The 12974-nt window shown below is 40.5% G+C and overlaps 1 protein-coding gene across 1 annotated transcript in view; it reads right to left on the bottom strand.

The window, feature by feature from the left end:
- ubl3a (ubiquitin-like 3a) overlaps window positions 1-12974 on the bottom strand; it is a 109419-nt gene that overhangs the window by 15381 nt on the left and 81064 nt on the right. The window contains exon 2 of the mRNA XM_043692033.1: window positions 6307-6415. Within this exon, the coding sequence (XP_043547968.1) occupies window positions 6307-6415 (109 nt within the window). The remainder of the gene's footprint in view (window positions 1-6306; window positions 6416-12974) is intronic.

Genomic DNA, 12974 nt, shown 5'->3' on the forward strand with positions numbered 1-12974 from the left:
TCAAAACAGAAGAGAAAGTGAAAATAGGGAGCAATAAACCAGTTAGCCTGACATTAGAAGTAGGGCTCACTAATGTCCTTTAAGGAAGATAATTGGTTGTCCGTAACTGGTTTGGCATACATATATCTCTAGACACAGAAATGTGGTTGATTCAACTGCCCTCTGGGCAAATAGGGATGAGCACTAAATGCTGACCCATCCTATGAACGAATATACAAAAAAATTCAAACTTCTAATTGTTGGCTGAAAGAATGATAAAAATACTTCATGCTTTAAATGTTTTATTGAAAGAAATGGCTAAAGCAAAACAAGGCTACATACGTTTTTGCAGGCAACATACCAGTTAAACTATAGAAAGGAAGGGTCTTCTTTTAGACTTGTCATAAGCACAGGCTCCACAGAATAACAGTTCTCACAGCAAACAGTCCACAGTCACTCTCAGCTTGCATTGGATTTCTATCCCTTTTAATGGAATAGTAATTTGAAGTGACTGCCTCCAGTACTTTTCAGGGAACTTCTTAAATTTACTACCAGCAGCAAAGCCTTTCCAAAAGATATTCTTCTTCCTGACTATGTTGGACAAATCTCAGATTCACCAAAGGCTGCAGGATGCATCACTTTGACGAGACATTATTCTCGGGGAGAAAGTGAGGACTGCAGATGCTGGAGATCAGAGCTGAAAATGTGTTGCTGGAAAAGCACAGCAGGTCAGGCAGCATCCAAGGAGAATCAACGTTTCGGGCATGAGCCCTTCTTCAGGAATGAGGAAAGTGTGTCCAGCAGGCGAAAATAAAAGGTAGGGAGGAAGGACTTGGGGGAGGGGCGTTGGAAATGCGATAGGTGGAAGGAGGTCAAGGTAAGGGTGATAGGCCAGAGTGGGGGTAGGGGCGGAGAGGTCAGGAAGAAGAGGTGTAGTCTAGGTAGCTGTGGGAGTCGGTCGGTTTATAGTAAATGTCCGTGTTGATTTGGTCGCCCGAGATAGAAATGGAAAGGTCTAGGAAGGGGAGGGAGGAGTCTGAGACGGTCCAGGTAAATTTGAGGTCGGGGTGGAAGGTGTTGGTAAAGTGGATGAACTGTTCAATCTCCTCGTGGGAGCACAAGGCAGCGCCGATACAGTCATCGATGTAGCAGAGGAAAAGGTGGTGCCAGTGTAGCTGCGGAAGATGGACTGTTCCACATATCCTACGAAGAGGTAGGCATAGCTGGGGCCCATGCGGGTGCCCATGGCTACTCCAAAGTGGAGTTGAGGATTACCAAATCAGCCATGAGCTAACTGGTTAGTAGACTCTACTGACAGAGTGGTCTGCTTCTGTTCCAATGTCTTACAGTCAGTCTCCTCTACAACGGCAGGAGGGGGAACAAATGTAGACTGGATGCACACTTTGCTGAACATCTCTGGTCAGGCTGCAAACCTAATCTACTGGTTGCTTGCATCTCTTTCCCGCAGTGACCTCTCCAACCTCCTTTACTGTTTCAAAGAAGTTCAATGGAGACTTGAGGAATAAAAAAAGTTCATCCTTCAATTTGTACTTGGCAACCTTCAAGTGTTAGGTTCTTTATTCCGTGATTTCACACCAGAGATGCAATTCGCACAGACCAACTTCTGCAAACAGTTAAGGTACAAGCTAAGTGGCCCCCTTTGACCCTCTTCACAGGCGTGCAAAGTCGAGTCAAAGAGACCCCTAACAAAGACATTGTTCTCCCTCTGTATCCAGCTGTAGTATCTCACAAAGACAAGGAGCCTTTTTCCCAACTGACCACAACAATTATCTGAAATTAATTCTAAGGTCCTCTTCCCATGGCATTATTCTGTGCAGTGCACTGGATGCTAGATTTGCACTCTCACTTCCTTTCTTCATAACATCCATGGTCCCAAAAGCTAGTTCCAGGTGCAATACTAATCTATGTGTGTGTCTTACAAGTTTGTGCAATGTTTGTTGCTCATAATATCCTGGAGGATAGCAAAAGTGCCAATGCAACATCTTTACTTTTAAAGGCGAGGAGACAAAACAAGACTACTATAGACCAGTTAGCTTATCATTTGTTAGTGGGAAAATATTAAGAGTCTATTGTAAAAGATGTAAAGTGGAGCATTTAGAAATATATAAGACAATCAAACAGGGTCAGCATGGCTTCATAAAGGGGAAATTTTTCCGAACAAATTTATTATATTTTGAAGAGATAACAAGCTTGATAAATAAAAAGAAAGCACTAATATATTTGGATTTTCAGAAGGTGTTTAATAAGATACCACACGTTAGGCTACTTAATAAATATGCATGGTGTTGGAGTATATTAGGATGTGCAGCGGATTGACTAATAGGAGAAAGTTGGGAATTTCAGGATGAAAACCAGTAATTAGTGAAGTGCCACAGGACCAGTGTTGTAGGCACAATTATTTACAATATATATTAATGACTTGGATGAAGAAAGTTAATACATTATAGCCAAGTTTGCAGATGACACAAAACTAAGTGGGAAGGCAAGTGCTGAGGATGACAGTCTGAAGAGGGACATGAGCAGTTTTAGCAAATGAGCAAAAGCTTGGCAAGGAGAACACAATGTGGGAAAATGTCAAGTAATGTACTTTGGCAGGAAGAGAGGAACCAAATATTATTTAAATGCAGAATGTAAAAAGCTACAGAGGAATTTGGGAGCCCTCACTAATAAATCATAAAAAGCTCGGAGACAGGTTCAACAGATAACAGGGAAGGCAAATAGAATGTTGGCCTCTATTTCAAAAGGAATGGAGTCTTAAAACAGAAAACTATACAAGGCAATACCAGATCACAGTTGGAATACTGTGAATAGCTTTGTGTCCCTAAATCATGGAAAAATATACTGGCACCAAAGGCAGTCCAGACAGGGTTCCTTAGGTTGATACCAGGTATGGAGGAATTTTACAAGAAGAGGTGGAGTAGGTTGCACCTGTGCTCACTGGAGTTTAATAGAATGAGAGATCACCTTGTCAAAACTTACAAAATTTGCAGGGATCTTGACAGGGTAGACGCGGAAAGGTTGTTTCCTTGTGAGGGTGATTAGGACCAGAGGGCATAATCTCAGAATAAGGGGTCACCATTTAATTATAGAGATGACGAGAAATTTCTTCTCTCAGAGCGTTGCAAGCTTGTGGAATTCTTTACTGCAGAGGTCTGCAAAGGCTGGAATATTAAGTATACCAGACACCACCCACATGGGAATCAAGGGTTATAGGTAGAAGACCAAAGTGGAGTTGAGGATTATCAAATCAGCCATGAGCTAGCTGGTTAGTAGACTCTACTGACAGAGTGGTCTGCTTCTGTTCCAATGTCTTACAGTCAGTCTCCTCTACAACGGCAGGAAGGCGAACAAATGTAGACTGGATGCACACTTTGCTGAACATCTCTGGTCAGGCTGCAAACCTAATCTACTGGTTGCTTGCATCTCTTTCCCGCAGTGACCTCTCCAACCTCCTTTACTGTTTCAAAGAAGTTCAATGGAGACTTGAGGAATAAAAAAAGTTCATCCTTCAATTTGTACTTGGCAACCTTCAAGTGTTAGGTTCTTTATTCCGTGATTTCACACCAGAGATGCAATTCGCACAGACCAACTTCTGCAAACAGTTAAGGTACAAGCTAAGTGGCCCCCTTTGACCCTCTTCACAGGCGTGCAAAGTCGAGTCAAAGAGGCCCCTAACAAAGAAAACACATCCCCTTTATACAGGTCAGTTGGTATTGCTTACAGGGACTCCAGCCACTCTCTCCCCCCCCACCCCCCCATAACCACATTACCCGAGATACAACGGTAGGATGAGGTCACCCTCAGAGATAATGTAAATGTAAACATCCTAATCCTGGGGAATTGCTATGCAAACAATTTCCTGACTCCGTGACTCCCCAAGACAATGTAGGTGTGATAAGTCCTAGCTTTGGACCAGCCATGCAAATGAGTTCTGGATCCGCTACTTCCCCAGACAATGTAGGTGTGATCTGCTTCAATATTGGGGGATGATCACACAAACGATCCTGATTAGCTTGGGGATGGCTATGAAAGAATTTCTGAATGGAAGGGGCCGAATGAGAGTTTAATTTGATAATAGTAGGAGTAGCTCTGGATGTAGGTTTGCTTACTGAGCTGGAAGGTTCATTTCCAGACGTTTCGTCAGCCTACTAGTTAACATCTTCAGTGGGCCTCTGGGAAAAGTACTGTTGACAATTCCTGCTTTCTATTTATATGTTTGTGTTTCTTTGGGTTGGTGATGTCATTTTCTGTTATTTTTCTCAGGGTGTGGTAGATTGGGTCGAACTCAATGTGCTTGTTGATAGAGTTCTGGTTGGAATTGCATGCTTCTAGGAATTCTCGTTAATGTCTCTGTTTAGCTTGTCCTATGATGGATGTGTTGTCCCAATCGAAATGTGTCCTTCCTCATCTGTACGTAAGGGTACTAGTGAGAGAGGATCATTTATTTTTTTGTGGCTAGTTGGTGTTCATGTATCTGGTGGCTAGTTTTCTGCCTGTTTGTCCAATGTAATGTTTGTTACAGTCCTTGCATCCAGTATTTTGTAAATGACATTAGTTTTACTTGTTGTCTGTATAGGGTTTTTCATGTTCATTAGCTGCTGTTTTATTGTGTTGGTTGGTTTGTGGGCAACCATGATGTCAAGGGGTCTGAGTAGTCTAGCATCATTTTCAAGGTGTCTTTGATGTAGGGGAGAGTGACTAGGGTTTCTGGAGGCGTTTTGTCTGCTTGTTTGGGTTTGTTGCTGAGAAATCTGCGGACTGTGTTTATTGGGTACCTGTCTTTTTGAATATGATTGGAACAACACATCCATCCTAGGACAAGCCAGAGACACGCACGAGAATTCCTAGAAGCATGGCATTCCAACTGGAACTCTATCACAAACACATTGAGTTAGATTCCATCTACCACCCTCTGAGAAAAAGAACAGGAAATGGCATCACCAACTCAAAGAAACTCAAACATATAAATAGAAAGCAGGAATTATCAACAGTGCTTCGTCTGGAGGCCCACTGAAGATGTTACAAAATAGGGTGACAAAACGACTAGAAATGAACCTTACAGCTTAGTGAGCAAACCTACATCCAGAACCTCAACCTGAGCTATAAATCACCTCAAAACTCACTAAGAAAGAGTAGTATTAAATGTCTGCCTAAGTGAAGTGGGAGTCATCTGCATTCCTGCATGAATGTCAACCCCACCAATTTCCAGAATGTTCAGCTTCTGGAGGAAGAGAGTACAGTTTAACCCTTTAATCACAATCCCTTTGAATTTTACTTTATATGATATGGTTTCTGTCTTGCACCAATAAGATTTAGTGAAGGCAAAATTATTCCAAATTTACTTGTTCACAATTTAGTTTCCACATTACCTCTCTAGATTGGAACACAATGAGAAAAATATTCCGACATCTTATTTGAAAAACTGATATAACAACTTAAACATACATTTCGTTCTATGCACTCTGCAGGAGCAATTATTCCATGAGGAATTCAACAAGACTGACACATCAAATATAAAATAAAAATCATACTGAAGAGCTGAAGATTAATTCTGATCTGCAGAAAAAAAACCTTGATGCGGAGGTTTTGATGCATTTTTATAATTTTATCACATTATGATAGGGTCAATACTCCCCCAAACCTTCCATAATGCACTTTCATGTTTTATTACGTTTGAGATGGAATCTGAACCTTTAGAAACACCCAGTGGCCTTTTAAGAACCCCTATTATCTTAAAGAAAACATGTGTAGGTTGCAAATAACCTCTCTTATCATTACCTACAGATGTAAAGTATTCAGCAGTGAAAGTGATTTCCATGGTAATACAAATATCTCTGTAGCCTTAAAAAGAGGTTTGATATCTTAATTTTCTAATATATAAAACCTTGTCTGGAATGCTAGAGATAAACACAAAGGTTATATCAATGGGAAGTGTTTTTCACCATATGAAAATTAAGAAAAATACATCTCCATTTCTCTCACCCAGAGTGTTTATCATCCTTGTTTCCTGATCACAAAAAGGTACATGCAAATACAGCTACAAAAAAAAACTTAATCCCATTTGTTGCCATCTGCAGCCAGTTCCCATATAGAAGCATGTCCCAACACACTGAAAGAGAAATTCACCACCCACATAAATATGTGGATAGGAAGATGCAGGGATATTACCCTCTTAACTACAGATTCAGTGGAAACATGGAGATAACTGTGTTTACAGAAAAGCCTGAGACATTCTACGGAGGAATGAAGCTAGAATTATAAAATGGAACCAGATTGATTCAACAACTACCATAAACAACTACTCACCCATTGGCCAATTTTCATACACATGTTTGGCAATGTCTGCTGCTGAATCATTGGGTGAAAACAGAAATTCTTTTGTTTTTCCACTCACCAAAATGAGTCGTAAGTTAATCTGTTTAAAAGGAAAAGACAGTACTTCAATATGGCATCAAGAAGCAACTGTATTTATAATTAGTGCTCAAAGTTAATGTTACTGAACAATCAAATATCAGTAACAGCAGGTAAGTCATTAGTTCACACACCAACATGAATGTAATGAATACTCTAAATTGAAAATATACGTATTAATATACAGTAAGCTGCTCCTTGTACATGAAAGAACATTATTCAGCTTCTCCAGCCACTGGAACACTTGAAATGGCAGGGAGGGGAAAAATAGCAACTTCTATTTGTAAGGTGCTTTTTTAAAATTCACTTGTGGGACATGGGCATCACTGGCTGGCATTTATTGCCCCATCCCTGTTGCCCTTGAGGTGGTGGTAGTTCGCTGCCTTCTTGAACGGCAGCAATCCATGTGCTGTAGTTAGATTCACAAAGCTATTAAAAAGAGCGTCCCAGATTTTGAACCAGTAACACTGAAGGAACAGTGACATATTTTCAAGTCAGGATTCTGAGATGGCTTGGAAGGGGACTTGCAGGTGGTGGTGGTGTTCCCATTATCCGTTGCCCTTTTCCTTTTAGATGGAAGTGGTCATAGGTTTTGAAGGTGCTGTCTAAGGATGTTTAATGAATTTATACAGTGAATCGTGCAGAAGCATAGACTGCTGGCACTGAGCTTCAGTGATGGAGGAAGTGAATGTTTATGGATATGGTGCTAATCAAGCAGGCTGTTTTAGCCTTGGATGGTGTCAAGCTTGTGGAGTGTTGTTGGAGCTGCACCCATCCAGGCAAGAGGGGAGTAGTCCATCATAGCCCTGACACGTGCTTTGCAGATGATGGACAGGTTTTGGAAGGTCAGGTGAGTTATTCACTGTAGGATTCCCAGTCTCTGACCTGCTCTTGTAGCCACAGTTCACTTGAGTTGCATTTCTGGTCAATGGTAACCTTAAAGATGTTGGTAGTGGGGGATTTAGTGATGGCAATGCCATTGAATATCAAGGGGTGGTGGTTAGATTATCTCTTATTGGAGATGGTCATTGCCTGGCATTTGTGTGGCAAGTATAACTTTAGAACATTTCCAAAAGTGTTTTGCCAAGAAATACTTTCCAGTCACCTTCTTCACTTGTTCTTGTGATGTATACATTGCTGCTCAGTCAGAATTTATTGCTCACTCCAAATTGCTCAGAAGACATTTAAGAACCAATTAAATTGCTGTGGGTTTAGTGTCACAGAGAGACCAAATCAGGTATGGATGGCAGATTTCCTTTCCTAAAAGGATATTAAAGAATCAGAATGGGTTTTAGAATAACCAACAGTGGTCACATGACTGCCACCAGACCAGCTTTATCTAAACTCCAAAGTTTTTATTATTGAATTAAGATTTCACCACCTACCATGATGGGAACAGAACTCTCCTTCCCAGGCATAGCCTGAGTTTACGGATTTCTAGTCCCGTGATATTATCACCATGCCAACACCATCACCCATGTAACATTAACACAACAGCCAAACAAGGCCCTACAAGTGCCCACAAACCCCAATGAAGTACTGACATGGTAATTTGTTCTTCGTTATGTAAATTAAGGCAGTAAATACTATTGGCCAGAATGCCAAGAAATGCCCATTCTGTATAAAGTTCCATGAAACTTTGCTTGCCCACCTGAGGACAGACAGAACCTTGATCTAATATCTCATCTAAATTATATCAACTTTCCAGTGCAGAACTCCCTTAGTATTGCACATAAGTGTTGCCTTCATCACGAACTAAAAACATTGGAGATGGGCTTCAACCTATAAATTACTGACTCACAGGAGAGATTGCCATCACTAATCCTAAACAGCCAACTTAACTGAGGGTTCAAAAGCTATAAAATTATAACTTCAACCTAAATGCATATACATGTCTTTTCAACTTCTGGAAATTGTTCATGACTGACACCATGACGACTAACACACAGGACTTTGAATTAAGATTTATTTAAGCAATTATGCTTAAATAGAATGTTTTGCTGATACTAAGTATTGCTGGTATTTCGTAAAAAAAAAGGAAAGATAGTAAAAAGGGAACTAATTCCCATGAACCAATTGGAAAACACTGCGACTTCTCACGAAGTCCTTCACTTCTACAATGAACCCCCATGGAAAGAACGTAAACTTTCATTCACCATTTAGAATGTCACAAAATATCTACTAAGATAAGAGAGTACAACACCTAAGTTTAGCAAACACACACAAGATATCACTTTATTATAAATTCAAAACAATCTACCAGTCACTGGCAGGAACCTGAAAGATGCAGAGATTTTCGAATTTAGAACATAGATCATTCCAGTGCAGTACAGGCCCTTCGGCCCTTAATGTTGCGCCGCCCTGTGAAACCAATCTGAAGCCCATCTAACCTACACTATTCCATATCTCATCCACTTGCCTATCCAACGACCATGTAAATGCTCTTAAAGTTAGCGAGTCTACAGCTGTTGCAGGCAATGCGTTCTACGCGTCTACTACTCTGAGTAAACAAGGGGGAGAGATTAAATGAGACGTTGAAACTCAGGAAGGGGAGGGGGTTTCAATCAAATGAATGGGAGGAACCAATTTCCAACAGCGAGAGGCCCATTCACCAGAGGGTGAAGAGAATTGAGCAAAAGGAGTTGAGGGGGCAGATGTTTTGATGCAGTGAGTTGTTGTGATCTGGGACATGCTGCCTGAGAGAGTGGAAACAGAACTTTCAAAAGGGGAAATTGGGGAAATACTTGAAAACGAGCAGAGCTGTGATCAGACAAATGTAACAAAATGATCAGCAGGAGAGGCTTCCCTCTTTTTTTTATATAGATATTTTTATTGGAAATTTAACATTTTTACAAGTTTACAAAAATAAAAAAAACTCTCAAGTACAAACATTGATATACAATTAAATCTTAAATAAATAATAAACAAAATTTAACAAAAGAAAAATACCGAGAAAAAAACCCACAAAACTCAACTAATTACTAATCTAACCGACAACTAACCAGAGTGTATAATTAAGTCTCTTACATTATTCAAATAAGAGAAAGAGAAAAAAAACCCAATGGATAACACAGAAATTGGATAGTGCGTTACATGCTCGGAATATGTTAACATCAAATGTAACAAAACCCATATTCGTGCGGGATTCCTCTCCCAAGGGGCCCCGGACCAGCCAGGTTCGCAATCTTAATTAAATAAAAGCCCTTGTTAGGATAGCCGAAATATCTGTATTCATATAATTCAAGAAGAGCTGCCATATTTTATGAAATAATTTGGTCTTTCGGTGCACCATATTTGTAAGGAAGTCAAGGGGAATACATTCCATAATTAATCTGTGCCAATTTGGAAGTCCAGGGGGGGCCCTCAGCCACCCAGTTTACCAAAATATTTTTCCTTGCACAGAAAGAGAGAATAGAAAATAATCTCTTCCCGTGCATATCCAGGGAGGGTAAGTTCGAAAAGCTCAAAAGGAGAAGTACAGGGTCCACTTTAATTTCCATTCCTAAAATTTCTGTCAGGGTACTTGCTACTTTAGTCCAGTATCTACGGATCTTATGACAGGTCCATAGGCAAATGTACAAGAGTGCCCACCTCTATTTTACATTTGGGACACATTGGAGATGGTCTTGTCTTAAATTTTGCCAATCGATCCGGTGCTATATGGGCCCTATGAAGTATCTTCAGCTGGATAGCCTGAGTTCTGTTGCAGATGGTGATTCTTCTGGTGTTTTCCCAAATGTCATTCCATGTTTCTATAGAGATTTCTAGTCCCAAATCCAGATCCCATGTTTTAAGCAGATTGTCCATATCTCCCGATACTTCATCATGTAGTAAATGATAAATAGTACTGACGGAAGATACCCCCATTGGCCGTAGCACTCTACATTCTCTGTCTGATTTATAAAGACTATCTAATAACGTAGCCTTCTTCTGTATATAATCTCGATTTGGAAGTATCGAAAGAGGTCCCCATTAGGTAATCTGAATTTCTGACGCAGCTGTTCAAAAGACATCAGGACCCCTTCTTTAAATAGGTCCCCTAAACATGAGATACCCCTGGATCTCCAGAGTTTAAAAGTGGCATCTGTAACCCCGGGTTGAAATCCCCATTCTCCCACTATCGGAGCATAGGGGGATGTTTTATGTGAGTTGCCCCCATTTTGCCGCATTATATTCCAAGCTTTAATTGTGTTTAGTATTATAGGGTTTTTACAGTGATGATTTTCCTCTTGTCTGAAAATAAAAGGTTAATAAGTGGGCATTTTACTTGAGAAGCCTCGATGTCCAGCCAGATTGATTGCGGGTCAGACAAGACCCAATCAGCTATGTAACTTAATAGGGAACTTAACTGATATTTCCTAAAATCTGGGAAGTCCAATCCTCCCCTTGTCTATGGAAGCTGTAGCTTCTTCAGCTTAATGAGGGGCCGTCTATGATTCCAGATAAAGGAACCCAACTAGCCACATAATTTACGTAGTGCCAGCCTTGGCAGCATCACCGGAAGCAGTCTCATAGGGTACAGGAGACGGGGCAGGACATTCATTTTAATTAGTGCTATTCTACCCAGCCAGGAAATTGGAAGGTCTCCCCATCGCTGGAGGTCCTGCCTTATCCTTTCCAGTAAATGCACAAAGTTAGCCTTGTATAACTGACCAAATACTGGGGCAATAAAAATGACTAAATATAAGAAACCCTCCAGGGACCACCGAAAGGGAAAGTGTGATCCGTCCACTAAGTGGGGTATCATAGCAAGACCACCCATTGGCATAGCCTCCGATTTTGAGAAATTAATTTTATAGCCTGAGAATGCACTAAATGTATTAATAACTTGGATTAAGCGAGGCACGGACATCAGAGGATTACTGAGGAATAGAAGAACATCACCTGCATAAAGGGTAATTTTATGTTTACCTGTACCAATCCTCGGGGCCGTTATATTAGGATCAGCCCGTATAGCTTCTGCTAGTGGTTCAATTATTAGCCTAAATAACAATGGCGAGAGGGGACATCCCTGACGGCAGCCCCTATTCACACTGAAGCTATCCGAGCCTAATCCATTGGTAACCACAACTGCTTTGGGATCACTATACAATGTTGAGACCCATTTGGTAAACACCTGTCCAACGCCAAACCTTTCCAATGTGTAAAACAAATATGACCATTCAACCCGCGTCTAATGAGACTGCTACTCCTGGTATCTTTCCCTGATGGAAGGCTTGAATCATACTCAAAACCCTTCTAATATTATTGGATGATCTAAGGCCCTTAATAAACCCCATCTGATCCTCCTTTATGATATGTGGCAATACCCTTTCTAGTGTCAATGCTCACGTTTTAGAAAGGATTTTAAAATCTACATTTAGCAAGGATATTGGTCTGTATAACGCGCAATCTTCTGGGTCCTTTCCTTTTTTAAGGATAAGAGAGATATTTGCCTCTCTCAATGAAGGCGGGAGACAGCCCTGACTGTATGCGTAGTTATACGTGTCCATAAGTGGACCAGCCAATATTCCTGTAAATTCTTCATAGAATTCAGCTTGAAAGCCATCTGGGCAAGGTGCCTTACTGCTCTGAAGTTGCCTGATTGCATCAAGTATTTCTTGGACTGTTAGGGGAGCATTTAAAACCAATACCTGTTCCGGAGTTAGGTCCGGAAAGGTCAAATTTTTTTAAAAATGATTGCATCCTCCTAGGCCTGTCTTCACAATCCTGCGATTTATATAAATCAGAATAAAATTTTCTAAAGATTGCTTTAATCCTTTTATGATGAGTAAAATTACCTGTACTTTCCTTAATAGACATGGTAATATGAGGGGCCTTTTTTTTTCTTTGCAAGGAATGCTAAGCATCTACCCGATTTGTCGCCAAATTCATATAACCTTTGTTTTGCAAATAATATTTCCCACTTCGCCGTTTGGGTAAGCATGGTGTTTAGAGCTGTCCTAAGGGCCGTAATCCTTTGCAATTTGATAATAGAAGGTCTATCAGCGTATGCTGTTTCAGCTGCTTTTAAGCGAGTTTCGAGCAGACGCTGTTGTTCTCCCTTTAACTTTTTCTGGGTCGCTGAGTAGGTGAGTAGGAGATGATCAAACCTCGCACGTAAGCTTTGATGGTCTCCCACATCATTGATGGGTTGCTAGCTGAACCTAAATTAAATTTCTAAAAAAGTTTTAAATTGAGAGAAGTACTTTACAAATTTACTATCTTTCATCAGGAAGGGGTCCATACGCCAATGTCCCATTATTCCTCCCCTTGATTTCCATATATACAGCAGCGTGATTGGAAATTGCTATACTACCTATTTTATAGGTTAATATGGAATTTTAAAAAATCGAGGGGGCAAAAATCATATCAATTCTGGTATGACATTTATGTGGATTGGAGTAAAAAGAAAAATCTCTGCCCTGTGGATGAAGACATCTCCATACATCTACTAATCCTAATTCTTTGTTCAAATCCACCAATTGTCTAGATCTGGGAGATACTCCTGCAGTACTCTTGGGAATCCTATCTATTTCCGGATCCATAATTCAATTAAAGTCTCCCCCTATAATTGTATGACG

Source organism: Chiloscyllium plagiosum, chromosome 6, assembly GCF_004010195.1.
Source record: "Chiloscyllium plagiosum isolate BGI_BamShark_2017 chromosome 6, ASM401019v2, whole genome shotgun sequence".
NCBI lineage: Eukaryota > Metazoa > Chordata > Chondrichthyes > Orectolobiformes > Hemiscylliidae > Chiloscyllium > Chiloscyllium plagiosum.